Source organism: Alligator mississippiensis, chromosome 13 (genome assembly GCF_030867095.1).
Source record: "Alligator mississippiensis isolate rAllMis1 chromosome 13, rAllMis1, whole genome shotgun sequence".
Taxonomy (NCBI): domain Eukaryota; kingdom Metazoa; phylum Chordata; order Crocodylia; family Alligatoridae; genus Alligator; species Alligator mississippiensis.
In genome coordinates, this window is record NC_081836.1 from 18,170,015 (window position 1) to 18,190,909 (window position 20,895).

A 20,895-nucleotide genomic window follows, 5' to 3' on the forward strand; every position below is an offset into this window, starting at 1 on the left:
TTTAGAGGAAAAATGATTTTGAGATGCATTCAGTGTCAGCAAGCACATAGGAACCGTGAGCAGAGAGGGCACCACTGGAACATACTTACTATAGTGTAAGGAAAAGGAAAAAGCAATAAACCTGGATGTCATTGTGGGGATTCCAATCAGAATCATAAATAATGACTGTGTCGGCCGTAGCAAGGTTTATGCCCAAACCACCAGCTCGGGTAGAGAGGAGAAAGCAGAACTGCTGAGCACCAGGAGCTGAGGAATACAAACCCACAAGGGGGCAAAAGGTGAGACTGGAAGGAGCTTGGTTCAGTAGGAAATGTGTGACCCTGTGTAGAGGGGAGTGAACAAAGGTTGTGTTCCACCCACACATACCCAGCACATGGTCATGAGATAGGGGAGGGAAGGAGCAAGAGTGCCACATGCATGAGGAAACTGTCACAGAGGTGGTGAACTCCACTCCCAACCTCCTGAGGAAGCCTGGCATCTCACCAAGCCACTTAAAAGAAATGCATAAGACTTCCAGCACCTGTCATTTGCGCCCTGGGATTCATTCACACAACATAATTAAAAACCCTCTTAATTACCATGCTGACAACACTGCCAGCTTGCACTGCACAGCAACAGATTTGCAAAGGGCTGTGTGACAGGTGTGTTTGCAAAAACCCTGCTTCTGTAGGGCGTGTGCGCCCTTCTGTGCATGCATGTGCCTGCGGGCTAAGCAAGGACAGGAGTTGGATTCTTCTCCTGGTATAAAACCAATGGAGGATGCTAAGGCATTCTGGCTGCCTTGCCAATGGCACCCTATTCAGAAAGCCTGGCTCAGAGTGATAGGCACAGGAACTGGAAAAGTCTCTCCTAGGCTGGGAAAGCAATTGCTGAACTATTGCCTACTGTGCCCAGCTGTGTGCTGCCTGCCCTCATGCACAACAGAGAAAGGGAGCCTCCAAGGGGTGTTTCCCTTTATTAGAAATACAAGTACCATTAAATCTGTCAATAGCTTCCTGGCGCAGGCCCCCCGTGATGCCTCCATCGATTCTCTCATACTTGTAACCCTCATACTCCAAGAAATCCTCCAGCAGATCCAGCATCTTTGTCATCTGCAGAGAAAGTCCAGCAGTGAAGATCTCCCCTGGTGAAGGGGAGGTTTGCACCAGCACAGGACCATGGGGAGGGGTTGAGAATTTCCCCAGGAACAAAATGTGCCTCTGGCTGAAGGAACTTCTGCCCCTGGAAGTTTTGTTGCTATCAGGAGCCAAAACAGAAGCCCTAACATGCCTTGCCTCTGCTCTCTGCCTGCTGCTATGTGCCATACAGATGGACAGCAAAGGGGCTGCATGCCTTGCCTAGAGGTCTTTCTTCCACCCACGCCCTCAATGCTAGGAACTTTTCCATCACCCCCCACACCAGGCTGTAGCCCCCAGATGCTGACTAAATGTAAGCAGAAGCAAGCCATCAGGATATACACCATGCTTATCTGGCACCTCTTATATGTGGAACACTGCTTGCAAGGTGAGTTAGCATTATCCTTTCCATGTTATAGATTGGCAAAATGAGGGTAAGGAATAATAAGTGACTTGCCAGTGTGACACACCAAGTCAGTGGCAAAGCTGGGAATACCTTTCCTGTGTCCCTACTCTATGTGCTGTACCATCCCAGACATAAAATTCCCTTCTGAAGAAAAAAAGAGAAAAAAAATTCTAAAAGAAAATAAATTCTGGCTCTTTACTTTTACTCTGAGCAACAGAATCAGTGATCCAAATGACACAGCAGGGCAGCGCATATAAAAATTTACCTTCAACCTTAATATAACAACATATCAAAGGTTAATTCTTTCCATCTGCCACCCCCGAATGCCCTGGACTCCAAGTCCTCAAGGCCAGAGACTACCTCCTCTCTTCACCCACCTGGGAGAAGATCAAGACTCTGTGCCCCCCATCTCGCAGCTTCTTCAACATCTTCTGCAGCAACATCAGCTTTCCAGAAGATTTAACCAATGAATTGCCATCATAGGACCCATTTGGCAAGACTGGAGCTTCCTGAGAAAAAGACGAAAGGATCCCCATTATTGGAGGGGCTCTGCGGCTGTAGGCAAATTCTGCACCCACTGAATTCAATGGGGTTGCTGCTCTCAGCTGCAGTAAGTCAAACCAATGTAGGGCTGCACATCATGTGTCCCTTCCTTTCTGACATTGGTGCACAGGCTGATTACACCAATAGCAGCCTGCTCTCAGAAAGTTGCCATCATGGACATCCACAATGCACATCCAGGAAAAGTTGCTTCACTTCAAGGAGGAATTCAAATGGGTTACAGGGAGAAGATGCTCACATTGAATAGGCCAGGCCAAACAAATCACCCTCCCTTCTGATGGGTGCAAGGGAAAGCCCCCAGACGATGCCTCAACTACACGCATTTAAAGAACAGGAAAGGAAGCACTGGCCCTCAGCACAGCAAACACACCACAAGCATTCACAGAAAGGTGACCTACCACAGCAGCAACAGGGAAGAGGTATGGATGGTTGCAGCATTTCTTCAGATCCATCATGATATTGAGCAGTGACACTTGGTTCCCACCACCTTTGGAATTCAGGGCTTCAAAATTCCTTGTCAATATGAATTTGTAGTACTTCCTGAATTGACAATAATGGGACAGATTCCATCAGGAACATGGCCAGACAGACACATGGCTAACGTAAGAGTGAGGGCACTGAACTAATTCTATGGGTGACATTAGCCAAGGCACTTCAAGAAACAAATGAACAACAATCATAACAGTCCTCTTGGATTCAGCCTTTGCAGACCTGGATCAGTCATGTGGCTGGATAATATAATCACTCTGCTAGCAGAGAGGGGCTGGGTCCTGTTGCTGTATGCTCTGTAAAGTGAGTTTCTTCGCCAGAGCAAGTATCTCCTAGAGGAGGAAGCTAGCTTCCCCTGTTGCTTCTCTTAAGTCTCAGAGGCCCACTGGGATGTGGACAATGCAGTCCACATAACAGAGATGCACCCTGCCCTAGCATGCAGGGTCAGACTTCCACCCTGCAAGAATCTGTCTTGATCCACTGAAATTCCAGGGGACTCAGAGCAGCTACCTTAGTTCTACTCTGGCTGAGCTGAAAGCCGAGTCCTTCCCTCAGCCCTAAGAACCCTAGCCATTGACAGTGAGCATGTTTTGTCAGCAAGCACCTTTTGCCTGCATGCATCCTACTCAGGAGCAGAGCAAGTGCTCTCCATGCGGTCAGAGCTGGAGGCCTCTGAGTATCAGCAGCTACAGCTGTCAGGACTCCCAGGGCCACTAGAATCTGAAACTTTCTCAGCCTCATTGCTCTGCCCAGGTGCCAGGGCACCCTGCCAGGCTGGCACTGCCCAAAACTTCTGGCAGGTTCCTAGAGCAGCCCTAACTCTGTAAGGAACCCACCGCTCATAGGTTGGGCTGGATGCTCCAATGTGGATCTCCCCTAACAGGACAGACACAAACATCCCCCAGTTGTTTGCTTCCAAATCATCAGAAACAGCTGGTGTCTCACTGCCCCCAACACAAATGAGCAGTGTGAAAGCAGCCAGTAGCCCTGCATTCTTAGGCTCTGCAGAGACTCCCCCTCCCTAGTGACAGCCACCTTACTTTTGCATCTGGCTGAGCTCCACCCTCACAATCAGCTCAGTCTTGGCAGGCATGTTCTTGAACACATCTGCCTTCAGTCTCCGGAGCATGTGGGGACCCAGGAGGTCATGCAGCTTCTTGATCTGGTCCTCCTTCGAGATGTCAGCAAATTCCTCCAGGAACCCCTCTAGGTTGCTGCAAAAAAATCACTGTGTGTGAGGGGCACAAGGCAGGAGATGGAGGGCATGGGGCAGACACGTGGGCCAAGAGAATCATACCCCCATGCCTTTCCATGAGCACAGAACTCTCCTACAAAACAGGGGAATATGGTTAAGGCCACTCACAGAATGGGGTAGGCATCTCCTGATAAGCCATTAGAACTTAACTGAGGTGCCAAAACTCCAGTGGAGTGGGGGCAAAGTGCTGGGGCTGTAGCTTTACCATGTACTTCACCATCCACCTGTCTGATGGGCCCGCCTGTGCCTGCAATGTTTTCTACTGCAATCATCACCACGATGTCCAGGCATTACACTTGCCTGACACATGGGGTTTTGGTCATGCTGGGAGATGCCACTGCCTGTCCTTGTGAGCCAGACACAGTGCCCAGACAGGCTGCTGGCTAGTTAGGTTTGGCACAGGCCAAAGGGAAATGACCTTGGGTGGGCCAGACTTGCCAAGGAGGGAACAGGAATAACTCACTTGAACCTCTCCGGGGTAAGAAAGTTGAGAAGGTGGAAGAGCTCCTCTAAGTTGTTCTGGAGTGGTGTGCCTGTGAGCAGTAGCTTGTAGTCGATCTTGTAGCTATTCAGCACTCTGAAGAACTAGGACAGGGAACCCAGTCAGAGGCGGTAGCTCAGAACACTAGCACAGGAAGTTCCTCTAGACCAGCTAGCACCCTGAAGGGCCTGCAGTGACTTTCACATCCTGTCCAGAGCCCTGTTCATGAACCCAGGGAGGCATACCCAGTCAGAAGGGACTGACAGAGCCAAGCAGCACTGGCTGCAATGCCAAAGTGACTCTCCTGGCAACAGTGCCTGAGGAAATCCCTGACTTGGCCCCCAGCATGCAAGTCACACATGCTGACTGTAACAAGCTTTGCTTCTGCCCACTCTACAGAGCCAGCCCTGCTGCTGGGGAGCAAACTGCTCTCTCTTCTGTCCCGCATACTGCTAACCCATGTGCCAAGCTGCATTCCAGGGGCAGGAACTGCAGCACGCAAAGAGGCTATAAAATTGCCTAAGTACAGGCCCCCGGGAGTGTTTCAAAGTGTGGAGGATAAGTTGCAGGGCAGGAACATCTTCTTATTTGCAGACAGGACCAAGGTGGGAGAACAGCGGAGAAATTTGATGGTGCTACTGCCACAGCTCCCACCCCCTGGGATTCTACCTAGCAAGATACCTACTTTGGACTGGTTGTTCTTCAATCTGTGTGCTTCATCCACCACCAGGCAGGCCCACTCAATAGACCCCAGGATAGCCTGATCAATCGTAATCAGCTCATAGGAGGTAAGCAGGACATGGAATTTAATCTGGGCTTCTTTCTAGATGAAACAGAGAGAGCCCAGGAGGTTAAAGAGACTGAGGGGACCAGGCACCCCTGGCCTTCTCTGCTTCTTCATGTCACACATCACAGTGCTGGAAGAAAGATGCAGAACGGTTTGCACTACACTGCAAAATACCAGCGTGCAGTGCCTGGGAATGAATCAAGCCAGCAGAAAATCTATATCCATCTGAGCATTAAAATGAATTAGAGCTCTCTATAAACCCCGCAGAAAAGGGCCCATCAGAAAGCCCTTCATAAATCAGCTGCATTTACAAACAGTGTCAGACCTCCTCTCTGGAGAACAGCATTTTTCAGGTGCCCACTTCCCTTCTTCCAGGTCAAACTCTGCTCCCATTTCCACTGTTGTAAATCTGGAGTAGATCGGCTAGCCTCAAGGAGTTGTTCTGGATTTAAACCAGCATATGCAGCTGCAAAAATATCTCCTTCCCCCTCCACATACCGGAGTCCTGCTTTTTGATCTCCAAGTCATACATAGCCCAGCCAGTACTGAACAGCAAACTATAAGGGTTTATCTTCCAGAGGGCACTAAACTAAGGAAATCTTATGAGGAAGGAGCTTCAGGCCTGCATGGAGAACACAGCTCACATCAGAGTTCAGAAAGATATCTCAGGACAGCAAATCCCCCACTGGTATTGGGGTGGGGAATGGTAAGATCAGTGGTTGGGACTTTGTATTAGGCACCAGTGAAATCTGGGAGAATGGGAGCCCCAGTGAACACTGAAGAGTAAAGATGCTTTCTAGCTTGCACTTGGCAGGCCTGCAGAGGCAGACAGACACCTGGAGAGGTTTCTTGTCCCATATGTTGGCAGGTGAATTTCTTTCCCCCACCAAATGGATCAGGCAATCCCTTTTCTACAGCATTTTGCACCAATTCCTTGGCCAGGAGCAAGCTCGGCTCTGTTCCCAGTTGGATGTGGGGCACTTACCTTCATTCGGAAAACCTTCTTCCCACTCCGGATGGCATTGTCCTCAAAGGAGAACTCATTCTCCCGGATCACCGCCCGGCTTTCCTTGTCCCCCGTGTACGTCACAACATAGAAGTCAGGGGCCCACATCTCAAACTCTCTCTCCCAGTTGATGATGGTGGAGAGAGGGGCACTGACCAGGTATGGTCCTTTGGAGTGGCCCTGTCAGGAAGACATGTTTCCAATAAGCAGGCTGCACTCCCGGCTCACCCAGGGTGCCAAACTATCTCCAGGTGCATTGGATACTCACCTCCTTGTAGAGGGAGTACAGGAATACAATAGTCTGCACGGTCTTCCCCAGCCCCATTTCATCAGCAAGGATTGTGTCAGTGCCCTGGGCCCAGGAGAACCTCAGCCAGTTCAGCCCTTCCAGCTGGTAGGGATGTAGGGTACCTCCAGTTGCATCAATGTACCAGGGTTGCTTGTCAAACTTAACTGTGGGCTATGGAAAAAAATGCCCCATGCACAGCACTCAGTGCCAGCCCACTCGCTGGCATCCCTCTTCTCCACTGCCCACAGGGTCCCTCTTCACAGCTTTACCATGGAGAGGCCCAAAACAAGGAGCAAATACCACCCAGGAATTTCCAAAATCAGCTTTTGCCTCCCCAACATGGAGGTGCTGCCTGCAGGGATGGTGGGGTCCAGCAGAACTGGCAGGGCATGGCTGTATGGATTGAGGCACAGCTTAGCTGGCTGGGGCCTGCAGCTCCTCCACACTGAAGGAGAAGCCATGAATGGCCTGTTAAGCACAGGCAATGAAGCCTTTGGAAGCCTGGGAAATCACCACCAATGCCCAGGCTGGGAAAAGTTGGCATTTTCCCCACAAAGAAACCCTCAGATAAATGACTGTCTCCTGAGAGCTTCCACACCAGCCACTGAAGGGCTCAGGCCACCTTTATGGTCTGAGGAGCCCTCGAGGAGCCCAGCCAACTGGCAAAGAGGTCTTGTGACCTGGTCCCTCTGGTACATACTGAAGGCGATGAGGAAGCCCTCGAAGTGGGGAAGGGGACATCTGTGCCTGCCTCAACATGCATGAGAAACCCTCTCCCTCTCCACAAATGGGAAGTGAAGATGATCCACAAGCCATGAGGGAAGAAGAGTGCCCTCCCCCAGAGCTGCCACCTTAGACTTTACCTGACTCTGACTGAACCGGCCTGGAGAATTGCTTGGCCTCATAAGCAGCAAGATTTTTATGGAGTTCAGACATAATGCACGACCCTCCCATTCTAGCGCGACTCCCTCCCCTCCATCCTCCCCCCCCCCAACCCTCTCACTTACATCAACAATGGGTGTTTCTGGTGGTTTCTCCAGTTTCTCATCTTTCAGTTTTTTTCCTTTCTTGTTCAGCTTCTTTGGAGGTCGGGTTTCGTCCCCCAACATCAGCTCCCTGGAAGAGAACATTTAAGCAGAGGTTCTTGGTGAGAAGTTGGCAGCAGGCAAAACACAGGTCTCTCTGTGGTCTCTAAGCACTGTGGGAGAAGGCCCAGTACACCACCTTTTGTTCTGCCCCCACCAAAGCTTTTCTGATCCAGGTACATCTGAAACTTATGGCTCATTAGGGATCATTAACCATGTAGCTGGGTAGCATCACACTGACACTGACCCTCAGCAAAATGTGAAAATACATCTAGGTTTTTTTCCTGAAAACTAGACACAGCCCAGCACAATGGGACCTCTTGTAAATACAGTAAGACAAACAGATGCTATTGTTAATACAAATGAATGGATATTACTGACATAGGGATGGATAACCTAGGTTTACAGGATGATACACTATGGGTAGAAGGAGCTCCAACTGATTTTGGGCACCCGCTTTAGGACACTGACACAGAGCCATTTTCCAGAAGTACTAAGCACTGAAAATCAGGCTGTTACCTGTGATTCCAGTATATCTGCTTCAGGTTTTCATAGTATGGAATGTCTATATCATCGATCTCCCAGGTACACTGGTCATATGGCAAATCTTTCCACTTGATCAGGTAATGGATGTCTCCCTTTTTATCAAAGCTAGAACAAGTAGTATTTAAAAGCATGTCACTGAAATGGCCCAGAGTAACAGGCATGACCCAAGCTGATATTTCACTTGTATTGACAGGCTGTTCAGTGATGGAAACACCTCCCTGGTGAACCAACACACACTTCAAACACACACTCCCAAGCGTTCAAGCTTGCAAGTCCCTAATTGAAGCCTCTTGAGACAGAGAACCCCGCACACATCAGAGCCTGAAATACTAATGCTCTGGTTTCTCCTCAGCTAATATGCGTGAGATCCACTTGTGAGCTGGTGGCAGAAAGTTGCTCCCAGACAGGCTCTCAGTATGACAGGCAGGATTCATGCATACAGAACCACATCACTGTGGTGGCACTGTAGGTGGGCGGGCTGGGAAAGGGGGCCGCATTTCAAAAGTTTCAGAATTTAGAGTGTCCCGTGACAAGACCACCAAGGCTCAGTTACTCAGTCTCTCCATTCCTGGCAGACAGCGAGTTATGACACTTTTTCTGAAATTGCGTACTTCATCCTTTGTTTTTACCTGTGTATTATGAAGTCCAGGCAGAGCTAAAACAACACCTAGAAGGAATCAATAGTTTCAGCTGGAATGGTCTATCCATCTCTTGAGTGTGTTTAATCAATCATAGAAGCTAAAAGCCATACAATTTCATTGCGTCTGTACTGCCTGTAATTTAGTGCCCTGGCTAGCATTGATGTAACTCATGGCATGATGGGCTGGGGAGTCAGCACTCACACATTGTGCAGCATATGTGGAGAGCTGCTCAGTGGTCATTTAACAGAGGGCAGTTCATGAAAGAAACAGATAACTGGTTAAATGTTTCTAAATGTAAAATGATGATGCAGCTCATAGCTCTATAAAAGAATGCCAGAACCAAGCTGCTGCTCCAGCAGCCAGGTATCCCACCTCTGCTAGGGACAGATGGTTTAGAACAAGGTGCATGCAGTCTTATGGAGCCAGTTGTCCCCAGGACAGTCTTGGCCTAACCCCAGTTAACTCAATGTTGGCGCATGCCCTGTCTAAGAGTTCATATCCCTTCCAAAACTTGGTGAGGGAGGTGGGGCTGGTTATTTTTGCTGTGCTGCTCTTGTAAAGGACAGTCCCTACTACCTGTGCAAATGTGTTCTCTGAATCTTGCTTATTTCTACTTTTCCAAAACACTGAGCTAATCACCACCACAACTCCTCAGCCTGGAAGCCCCTCAGGACTGAGGGAACTACAGAGCAGATGCCCATAACAGGAGGGAAATCACTTCCTACAATATCACATACAGGCAGAAAGCAAAAGGGTTCCACCCCGAGGAGCTGGCCTTTATGGATCTATGCCAAACCTAACAGGCAGTGCTGGCTCCTAATACTGCCAGCAGGATATGAACTTCCCATTTTCATTTATGCACACGACGATAGCTATCCCCCATTCCCACCTGTGGTTCAGGATGCGGTGAATCATCATCCACTCAGGCTTGATGCCATAGCGGTAGTACTTCTCCTCCATTTGGGCATACTGTGGGTCTTTGTTCTTCCGCTTCTCACTCTTGCTATCCTCATCCCCAGAGCCATAGTCAAAGGCAGGTGGCTCATCCATGTCATTCTTCCTTTGGTAGTTGCGGTACATCACGGTGTGGTAGAGCTCCAGCTGCCAGGACAGAGTGACAGACCAGGATCATGAGGCCTACAGGAATAAGAAGTCCAGCCCCATCTAGGCTCTGCTGATCATGCCCTGCCTCACCTGTAGCTCCTTGACCCAGGAGCAGTGCCAGTAGGAAAGCCCTGCCCATTTCACAAAGAACTCCCTTTCTGGGATCCCTTCCAGCGATTTTGATGGAGGGATGGCCATCTCTGAGTCAGGTGGGGACAGCAAGGATGCTGGGGGCACAGGGGGCTCCTTCCAAGTCCAGTGTAGGATGCGCTGAACTTTGCCTTTTAAGGGAGGGCACTGAGGAAAACAGAGGGAAAGCATAGACACACACACACACAAATGGGTTAAACAGGCCTCACCTAGTGCTTCCCCCCTCAGCCTTATAGCCCTCATGTCCCTGTGAGGCTCTGCACAACCAACAGCCCACCCATCACTAACAAGCCCTTAGTGTCTCAATGACTCTGACACAGGCCTGAGCCTGCTCTGTGGGAATGAAGAGCCTGCTGTGGAGCAGGAGCAGAGGTGAAGTGCAGACAGGTCCAGCCCAGAGCTAGCAGGGCTTGTAGCTGTCCAGAGGAAGAGGGCATGACAGCCAAAGAGGGGAACGGAGATCCAGGACATGGACCCAGCTTGAGCCTGAGCCCCAGATGGAACTTGCTCCCCCATGCAAAAACCCAAGCACCTGCAAGGAAGGCATCAGTTGCTTGCACAAGGCAGACTAGGGGGGAACTGAGCTCTCCAGAAACACAGCAGGGCATGGGATAATGATCCCTTCATGGCAGGAAGGACAGGAGCAAGGGTCCTACTGGCAGGGAGCACTGCAAGGTAGGGCAGTGGGTGTAGCAGTGTGTATGGGGGGGAAGGGCAACAGGACATCTGGGGGCCACAACCCCACGCCTGGCCAGGCAGGGGCTGGGCAGGACAAACACTGGTAACACTCACTGTACAGCGCGGGCAGAGCCATTCACCATTTGGGATCTCTGGCAGTGGTGGGTTCAGGCAGTGCAGATGGTACGAGGAAGGGCAGGTGTCACAGCACAACAGCTCTCCACCATCCTTACACACGCGGCAGAACTCCATGTGGTCATCTTCCTCCTCCTCACCCCCCTCCTCCTCCTCCTCATCATCATCCTTGGGCTCCCACTGGATCCCTTCCTTCTCCTGGAGAAGCAAATGCAGCACATCACTGAGACATTACCTAACGGGTCCCTTCCTTTCCCCAGAGATGCTAGACACATGTCCCAGTAGCCCTGGCACCCTACCTTCTTGGCCAACACCCTAATGCTCCACAGGTAAGCACCCCATGGCACAGAGCCACCTCCTGTGGCACATTCCACACAGAAGCTTAGCTACAGACACAATCCTGGTAACATAACCTGGGACACAGGTTTAGAGCTGGTACGCACAGGGAAGTGGATAAAACACCTGAGGCTCCTTTTGAGCAGGGCACCACAAAGATTTCGGTGCCAAAGAGAGACTTCCTCAGGCTATGAGAAACTGGAAGTTTAGAAGCCCAGAGCACCTGGTACTGAAGGATGGATGAGGGGCAAAGGAACTCCTCAAGCCATTGGCAAGTCCCCTGGAGCTGAGAGCTCTGTGTAGCCTCCTCAGTTCTATCATCCCAGACTTCTGTGCATTAAAGGTTGCCATTTCTGATAACTAAGCACACACATGAACATGCTTAAAATCAACTCCTACAAAGTGACCCCATCTTAAGCTGAGCCTGGGGCTACTCACACAGTGTGGGCAGCTCCACTTGCCCTCTGGGGCTTTCTCCAATTCAGGATCCAGGCAGACAAGGTGGTAGGCCCGGGGGCACGTGTCACACAGAATGATCTCTCCTCCTTGCTGGCAGACCTCGCAGTAGTCCTGGTGGTCAGTCTCATACCCATCCCCTTCTTCAGCTATGAGAAGAGACACAAAAGAAGTCAGCAGAGCACTGTCATCACCTGCCATCCCCGGGGCATCTGAGAGGATCACACAGGGTGAAGGCAACTCCAAGAACATTCCGCCTTCGTCCCCCTCTCTCACGTCCCCCTGCCTCTCTGTTCCTCAGCATCAGAGTTTATCTGGTTCTTTGCACACAGCATCATCTCACCTCTGTCTCTCTTTCTCTCTCCACACTGTATCATCCTTTGGTTCTTCAGGCTCTCAATGGAGAATGCCAGAACCTGGAGAGGTGGCAAGGGAGGCCAGTCAGAGAAACCTCCACAGAGACCATCACCACCAACCGTACATGTACCATGCACCAATCATGCCACCCAGGAGAGCTCTCCTCCTCCAGGATGCTGGTTTCCCTTCATGCTCACTAAAACTGGAGGCAGGTGCTTGTTCAGCCCACCATGAGGGAGAAGGTCAGGAAGGCTTATTCTGTGGTCAAACATCAGGGACTTGAGAAACTGCAGTTCAGGTTCCAGCTCTCAGTCTGTTCTTGGGCAAGTCACTGAGCCTGTCTGTGCACCAAGGTCACAATCTTCCATCTTCTACCCTATGCATGGTTTGTCTGTTTAAACAGCTGGCTCTGTGGGGCAGGCACTGCTTGCACAGAACCTAGCCCTTTCACTCCAAACCTCTACAACATGGATGGCAGCTGACAAGGTTTCACAGTTCTCCTCCCCATGTGCCCCACCAGACAGCCAGTCCCATCACTGTGGGCTTAGCTCTCACAGGTTTAAGAGGCAAAGCCTAGAGAATGGGGATTGGGCAATGTGGGGCAGAGGCATAAGGCAACCCCACACAGGCCCCCAGGTCCAGAGCTACCCTTGAAGTTCTCAGAAGCAAACCTGTGGGTGAGGACAATAAGCTAGAGGACATTTCTGAGTCTGAGACCTCTCATGCTAAGCAGGACAGAGGAGGAACTGAAAAGAAACTTTTCTTTGCTGCTCCTGGAGCCCACAAGCTCACAAGCTGCAAACACAGCTTACCTGGAAGGAGCAAGGGACCATCAGTTCAATGAACTTCAAGAGCAAAAAAGCAGAGAAAGTGCCATAATGTGTACAATCCTACACAAAATACACACGCACAATCCAACAGAGTAACTCAGATCCACCTGCACTTCTCCTCTCCACACAGCGGAGTTAATCACCTGCCCGGACACAGCATCCCAGCAAACTGCATTCATGAGCAGAGCTGGGGATGTAGAGAGGTTCAGAGGCAGTTCAGTGCAAAGGGGCTTTTTCACTAGCCAACAGAGCAGAGTGTGCCATGAAAACCATCAGCCACATAGTCCTACACACCACACACACACTCCGATGCAAACACTCAAACACCATCTGCAAAGCCATCACCATGTCCGTGCTTCTGGGCAGCAAGAACATCAAACAGACACTTCAGCCCATGCCACTGGCCAGGCAGGAAGACTACATGCATCAGTGCTATGCTCCTGTACACACTATTGGTCACAGAAAGCACCTGCTTCACTCCCAGATCCTCACTGCTACAGAACCAGTTCCAGTGCAAATGTGCTGGCAGCCCTTGGTCAATTAGTGGTGAGAGAGACAAGCCGGGTGTGCCCCTGCACTGAATGGCAAGAGGCCCTCAGGCTGTGGAGCCGTTGTGGGGAGAGGTAGAGAAGGCAGTTTCCACACCACAATAATGCAGAGGAGCTGTTCTCTGCCAAAACCTCTTTCCTAGAATCACTGCAAGAGGCAGATGAAATGTCAGAACACAGGCTGCCTGCTGCAAAAGGGGTTGAAGGGCAGAGGAGCACGGACAATGCAACAAGGGGCTGAACAGGACTGCTGCCTGTAGAGCCAGCTGTGCTCCTCGAATGGGAGCTGCTCACATCCCCCATCAGACACAATGCACCAGGGCACTGAGCTTGGCTTCGAAGTAGGCATCCACCAGGTCCGTGCATGAGCACACAGGCAGGCATGCCCTTTGCAATGAAGGCTGCAATGGAATCCCCCCAGCAGGTCTTTGGGGTGGCGAGAAGCAGAACACCCTGTGAGCAGGAGCAGAGTACAAAGGAATGGCCTACTCCTCTTTTTCTTTCTCCTCCTCTTCCCTCTCTTGCCCAAGCCTGCAGAGCATTCGGAGCGCACCGAGGAGCTGTTGATGCTGGCACTGTCCAAGTCAGATTCCTCTCGCTCTTCCTCTTCACTCTGCAAAGGAATTGCAGCACAGGCAGGTGAAAACCTGGCTCTGGACAACTCACTTCCAGCCACTGCCAGAGTTGAGCACTGAAGCTCAGGCTGCTTGCAGAGGAAATGAACCCTCAGGAGCCTGGTTGTTACAGTCATTGATTAGCCACTGTGTCTAGGCCATAGGGAGGGTTACCAAACTCCTTGTGTCAATAGACAGAAGTTATTCATCTTTGTCACAAAGGGTTAGGAGGAAGTAAAACTCATGTGTTAGACTGATCTCTCAGACCGGCCATTAATCCAGGAAGGCTGGGACAGACCTGGAGTCCAAGAGACAATCTTCTGACACAATCAGGTATGCAGAGGGGATGTCATGCTACTCCCAGCAGAAGTGAGAGGTTGCTTAAGGGTAACCCCAGAGCCCCGGTTTAACAAACTAACTTGTGTCAAGCAGAGGACACTAAGAGTCCTCCTGTGTTTACCTGCCCACAGCTGGGCTCTGGGTTTTCCTCCTGAGTGCAGAGACTGAACTGCACTGCAGGCCAGGTACATGCTGGGAAGGTTCAGCTTCCCCTGAATGCTCAGGTGTGGACCAGAGGCAGGATGCTGGAGGGGATCAATTTATGGTCTGCTAACACACCAGCTGGTAGGGATGCTTCTCACAGCCATCCTCCATGCACAGTCTCACGGAGTCCAAGGGAGTTTCTTGTATGATCAGGGTTACAGAATCAGGCCCATACGGGGGAGTAGGATCATTTTACATGCAAAACACAATATTTTGGACCTAATTCTGGGAAAGTAAAGAGTCTTTTCCTTCTGCACTCTAAAAGCAGCTGCATGAGCTATTCCATTTTAGCCAGTTGAGATTAACCGGATTATAAAACTGAGCTGAGCCACTCAGTAGCTGCTCTGTCTCTCAGATGGAATCAGATCTCCGAATTCCAGGCCCCACCCAGGTGAGCCCCTGCCAGTGAAAGTCTGCATGGTATCTTGTATCTACAGAGAGATCTCCAGGTGCAAAGAAAACATGACAACTTGTGATCTAAGGGCATGAGCAAACCCAAGCTTTTAGCAACTCTTGAAAATGCAACTGCAAATGTTTAGTGACTGTTTAGGAACAGGTGGCAAATTTTCAAATGTTTATGATTGAAAACCTACTGCAGCAAAGGCCTGGCTCTAACTGCTCCTTCTGCTTCAACCTCCAATGCACAAAAGTAATTTACAAACTGGCGACATTATGCGCAATGGATCGAGATGGCTGGCGAACTCCAGTGAGGCTGAATTAATGGGATTTTGATCAATATTCTCAAGACCTACAGGAGTTCTGTCCCTATTCAACGGTTATTTACAAGATTTATTCTCTCTTGTAAGACTCTGCGCACATTTGATATTCCTAAGCTGCCAAGTGCATGTTATGCAAATAGCACTACTGTTCATTTTTTTGCCATGCATTTATTCCTATGGTCTTTTAGTCTGGGAACAGGCTGGAGAAGTAAGTCAGCAAGATGTGGCAATATAATTAGAAAGCCTCTGATAATTCCCTTGGACACAGAGCACAGCTAGAGTGCAGGCCCCAAAGAGCCACTCTGCCAAAGAAACCTACGAGCATGGTGCTGCTGAATTCACCCCCGAGAGGGAAAACCGATGCTTTAATTTCAGTTGCAGAAATACTCAAGCCTGCTGCCTCAAGGCATGTGAGCTGGGAGAGGAGGCAGGGGTCTTCCAAAGGAAAACACCCTGCTGAGCACGCCTTTGCTAAAAACAAAGAGGGTAAAAGGTGATTTGCAAAATTCCATGATGGACAGCAGCTCCCCCCTTGCAGCACTCCCTGGTGCAGGGACCCACACAGGATGTGTGCACCATGGCAGTCTGACACCTGCAGGGACACAGGTAGCATGCACAGCTCTAGAACGCTCTGCACCTGAGCATTTTACCTGGAATGAAGAGAGGGGAGGGTGACTGCCCAGCTCTGTTGGAGCAATACCTGCATCCAATACCCACCAGTGCAATTGTTACTGATTGTCTCCCTTCCTGGCAGCATCAGCAGAGGCCAAACCAGAACAGGCCCTGGAAAGGAAGTCTCTCCTGTTCCTTCCTGGTTGCAGGGCTCTCTGCACGATGCAGTACCCAAGGAGGCAGCCATCCCAGCCCCTCTTGCCCACACCCTGTTGGCCGTCTGAAATGAGGTAGTGCACTTACTGAGGAGCCCTTTTTCCTTTTGTTGGCAATTCCTCCAAACCGAAATTTCAGGCCTGCTACCTTTTTGCCTTTCCCCTTTTTCTTCCCATCTTTGGAGCCTTTGATTTTCTTCCGCACTCCTGGACCTGAACAAAGAAGAAGATTCCTTTGGCGTTCTCAGAGGGACTTCCCTTTTAATGCCTTTATGTGAGAACCCCGACCCTGCCCAGCCATTTGAGTTCCACCCAAGGGCTGCAGTTTGCCCATGTCACGAAGAACGCATCACAATACTCCTTCTGCTCTGCGGTAGGTGTCTAGCTTGAAAACCAGGCTCCCAGGGGAGCTGTGTGGGTTCACTAGTGATTGCCACTGGAGCACACTGGGATCCTGCTTGGCACAGACATCAGAAGGATTGCATTTTAAATACATCAGTCATCAGGATAATGAAATAAAATCACAAGCAGTAAGACACCCTGCATCTCCCAAGGGCCTGCTGTCATGACACAACGAACTGTAGTCCATCAGAGATACCAACTAGTGGCGCTTGATTAAGCCTGAAGGCATGGCTTAGGTTTCTCACTCACTTACCAGGCAGAACCCCCACTCTTGAGCTAGTCAAGCAAGGTCTAGACATCTCATGGTAACATCCACTCAAGCTGTCCACACTTGTTTGGCCCCTTACCTTTGCCTTCCTTGGTCTTGGCCTTCCTGATAGCTGGGGGTGGGGGAGCCTGGGGAGGGCTGACAGAGAGCGGGGGTGCAATGGCAACTGTCTCCACTGCTGCAGCCACTGCTGCTGCTGCTGCAGCTGCTGAACTGCCCTTGAACGGGTTGTTGGCACTGAACTCCCGCCATTTGGCACCAAGAACTGTCATCATCTTGGACATAGGAATCTTGGGGTTCTTCTTGGCAATTAAGGGCCTAGAGAAGCAAGGAGGGATACAACCTGGGGTTAGCAGAGCCTCCCTGGCACATGGTTGTTTTAACCTATCACATGCTAAGGGCTGTGCCGAGTCTCTACCAAAACTACAGCTGGCTCATGAAATGAGTTGAGATGAGATGTTAGAACCAGCTGCACTGAGAGCAGCTAGGACCAGAGCTGTCCTCAGGAGGCAGGTGTGCACCACTGCACCCCCACCCCCTGGATCCACCTAAGCACTGTAGTAATATCACTTAATTTCTGTAAAGCAAGAGGCTTCTGGGAATCACCCCTCCACTAGAGCCTCATCTTAGGTCTATAGTAGAAAGTACCCCACAGAATGGGCATGGGCTCATCGTTCCTGCGGAGGTTCAGGCCCTGCCCTCTCATTCCAGCTGGCTAGCTTTGTGCTCCAGCAGGGTTCCAACACACTGCTCCACCTTTATCACAGCTCCATGTGGCAGTTCCAAAACCCCAGGGCCCACACTGATCCCCATTCATACACACAGTGCTCCACCCCTTCCTCCCCTACCTGAGAAACTGACTGAATGCCTTGTAATTAGTCAGCGTGTGGTAGTCCTCTTCCGAGAAAATATAATCAACATCATCCAGGCCCCATTCGTCCATGAGCTGGGCTGAGCTCTTGGGCTCCTGCAGATTAAGAACCATGTTGAATGTAAATTCATACTGCTGTAATTCAGAATTAACTCAAATTCTAGAATCTCAAATCTCTTTGCCAAAGAGAATGTCTGCCTTTCAAAAAGTCCTACCAGGGACCAATCTTACAAGATGCAAAGTCCCCCAAGCTGTTCTCCAGGAGAGGACCCTCACCACCTTAAAGGATTAGGCCCTTAGGTCAGAAATAGGAGTCAAGGCTGGCAAGCTAAACTCCCCCTAGCAAGTGCAGAATAAAGCACCAGGTAAAAAAAAACAACTCAGTTTGGTTTTCCTTACCATAAGGGACCTGGAATGAGGCTACTTTGGCCCCAGCCTGCACCTGTGGTCAGAGAGATGGTGACTTGCACAAAAGTTCCTGTTCTCAGAAACAATGCGACACAGGCGCTCCAGACCCTGGCACCTAATCTCAGGTACCTTTAGTCCTCCGTCCTCGTTATCTTCCTCCTCCTCATCTTTCTTTTTCCGTTTGGCTTTTTTCTCTTTCTTTTCCTTGAGCTTTTTCTTCTTCTTTTTGTTGGGGGAGTAATCGCTGCCTTCACTCTCTGACTTATCTTCCATGTCCTCTTCATTTTCAGACATTTCATCATTGCTGCCCTAAAACAGAAAGTACCAGTGAAGGAAGATGCAGGATCTCCCAGCCTGAGCTCCCTCCCACAAATCCCTCCTGCAAAGAGATGGCCAAACTTAGATTTTGGCAGATTCACTTATTCCTGCAAAGTCAAAATCAGCTAATCCATGAAGACAGCAACATCAGAAACAACTAAGGAAACAGCAACAGCTGTGCAACTTAACATAGAAGGTTCTGGTAGAAGGAGACACAAACAGTAAGACCCTTGCTTTTTTCCTAGTTTGGTTGCAAATGAAGCATGGTCTTAGGGTGAAGGCACTGGGCAAGGACTCCACACATCCCTTCTCCTGCTTCTGCCACAAAGGACCTGTGTAGTCTCAGGCCTCAATAGTCCTTACATTGGAGGGATGATGCATGTATAAACATATCAGAACACATCAGGTGCTCACTACTACAGACATGAGCCCCACATACTGTCTCTAAGTAAATACAATAGGAGACAATGCAGTCTAGATGAAATGCCTTTTCAACAAGTTGTCCTATCCACTGTATATTATAAAGTGGCACCTCATGGTTTTACAGCACACACATGTTGTGGAGCATAAGGGGAGAAATGTTTTGCTAAAGTTTTGTACAGTAATGTTTATTCAGCCATTCTCTTATGATGAATATATATGCATTTTCTTTAGAGAACCCCACTACTACAGCAAAGCAGAAAACAGATATTACTAAGACAAGTGGTTGCATAAAAGAGATCGAGATTGGCAACAAGCAATGGGCCTCAAAAGCATGTATAGATCAAAAGTTAATTATACATTAAACAGAACACCACATCTAACCAAAGACAGCTAATTACTTTTCTAAAGAGATCCTAAAATTTCAAGTTAGGCAACATTTCTGATTGATATAACGCAAGGTACTTCATGAAGTTCTGCCTTGTGTTTGTATTAGTTTGTGTCTTCTTGTGAATAAAATGGCATTCCTTTACAGCAATATGAATATATAAGCAACTGTAGGAACTGAGAAAGACAGGATTTCTTCAGTCATGTGCCCATCTGTTAGATTATCAGACACAGATTCTGTTCATCTGTTTCTTCTCTCCAGCTGTATATGACTTGCAGTAATAGAATCAAGTGATAAAGCAAATTATAGATTCTGCATGTATTCAAAAGTAACTAGCCCCCATGATTATAGGGAAAAGCTTGAAAATGTGACTTGCATGCAAACTAAAGACTTAAAAGCCAGCATCTAGACACCGTCGTTAATTCAAAAAAGTAAAAAATACCCCTCATGATATTACTGCATGCCCATGATTGTAGGGGCATGACTCATAATCCTCAATTGCTCTGGGTTGGCAGCACTGAGGCAAACCTGATGCCTGACACAGTTGTGATTCTCATTGCCCAACATTTTTGGATAGTCAGTCTTAGCCAAGTATGGCCCTATTTCCCACACCTGGGATAGACCCACCCAACCTTCTCCAAGCGATTAAGCCAGGAGCATGCACTGCCCATAAAAGCCACAAGGAGTTCCCCTGAGCAGAGAACTGGGAAGCTGCTGTGAGCTACAGGAACCCCAAAAGTAATGGAGGAGACAGCAGATGTCAACAAGGGCTGAGGGTACAGGGTGATTCTGAGAGAAGCTATGATTTGTCTGCACTTCAGTGCCTGGGTGGGGAGGACTCCTCCAAACTCAGCCACAGAACTGAGTCACCTCAACTAGGTCTGTACAAACTGCTCAAGCCCAAAGCGCACCAAGGCAGAAATGCCCCTGATGCCCCTGGCAGAGGGACTTCTCACTTAGCTCTCCAAGGAGCCTCAGACTGAGGGATCTGAAGAGCAGGCTCTTTGCCAGCACATGGATCACAGTGTCCTGCTGCACTGAGCATGAGGCCCACCAGACAGGTGCAGCCCTGGGGCACTGGACTGGGTCTGCAGTCACTTGCAATCCTGGGAGAACTAGGTCCAGTCACATGAAAGGCAAGCCTTGTCCCAATGCATTAGCCACACAGGCCTGGTGCATGCAGGACAGCTGCAAAGAACCACGACTTTCAGCACCAAGGCCAGCACAAAGGGCAGGCGCGCACAGCAGGAAGCCCTAGGGAGCCAGCCTGCCCTGCCCAAGGTCCTGGCACCTGGCTGTAACCCCAGGCAAAGCAGCAGCCAGTGCAGCAAAACAGATTCAGTGAACCAGCCTTCTCAACAATGAGTGTTTCACTGAGACATTTCCAACCAGCCCCATAAATGCCAGTCCCTCTAGCTGCTGGCAGCCCACTGGCCCAGGCTCCCCACTCTGGAGAGGAGCAGGTGGCCTGCATGGGCTGTGCTAGGCTGGGACACTTTCCCTTTACAGATTTAACATCTGAGAAAGTCTACAATTAAGCAGACTGGTCCTGGCAGGCCACACATGGAAACTTGGAGATTACTGTCTGCACTGGCAGTGCAGTCTCATAGTTCTTCCTTACCTATATTTTACTTCTCTGTCTCTTCTCTATCACTGTCATTGATATTAAATAATGGAGGTGAGCCCCTTGGTTTACAGCTGGGTCAGAAGAAATGATTAAGCTGAAGAAGCAGGATAGGCTAATATTTCCTTGGAGGTTTGCTGGGAAAAAGATTGTTGGAAATGGTGAGAGACTCACAGAAAACTGTGAATAAAATATTTGGTGTATAGGAAACATTATCCAGAGGCAGCAAGTTCTGACG

The 20,895-nt window shown here is 49.6% G+C and overlaps 1 protein-coding gene across 4 annotated transcripts in view; it reads right to left on the minus strand.

Annotated features, from left to right (window-relative positions):
- Positions 1-20,895, minus strand: part of CHD5 (chromodomain helicase DNA binding protein 5) — a 56,793-nt gene that overhangs the window by 20,754 nt on the left and 15,144 nt on the right. For 3 of the 4 annotated variants that reach the window (XM_059716201.1, XM_059716200.1, XM_059716203.1), the window contains exons 3-22: positions 18,037-18,216; positions 17,477-17,595; positions 16,708-16,946; positions 16,047-16,171; positions 13,745-13,868; positions 11,503-11,669; positions 10,708-10,926; positions 9,856-10,062; positions 9,551-9,762; positions 7,994-8,125; positions 7,397-7,505; positions 6,369-6,560; positions 6,080-6,280; positions 4,993-5,130; positions 4,290-4,411; positions 3,612-3,785; positions 2,481-2,622; positions 1,899-2,030; positions 974-1,091; positions 122-246 (exon numbers count right to left, since the gene is read on the minus strand). In XM_059716201.1, coding sequence (XP_059572184.1) covers positions 122-246; positions 974-1,091; positions 1,899-2,030; positions 2,481-2,622; positions 3,612-3,785; positions 4,290-4,411; positions 4,993-5,130; positions 6,080-6,280; positions 6,369-6,560; positions 7,397-7,505; positions 7,994-8,125; positions 9,551-9,762; positions 9,856-10,062; positions 10,708-10,926; positions 11,503-11,669; positions 13,745-13,868; positions 16,047-16,171; positions 16,708-16,946; positions 17,477-17,595; positions 18,037-18,216 — 3,177 coding nt within the window. The other variant, XM_019493998.2, reaches the window with a different exon arrangement.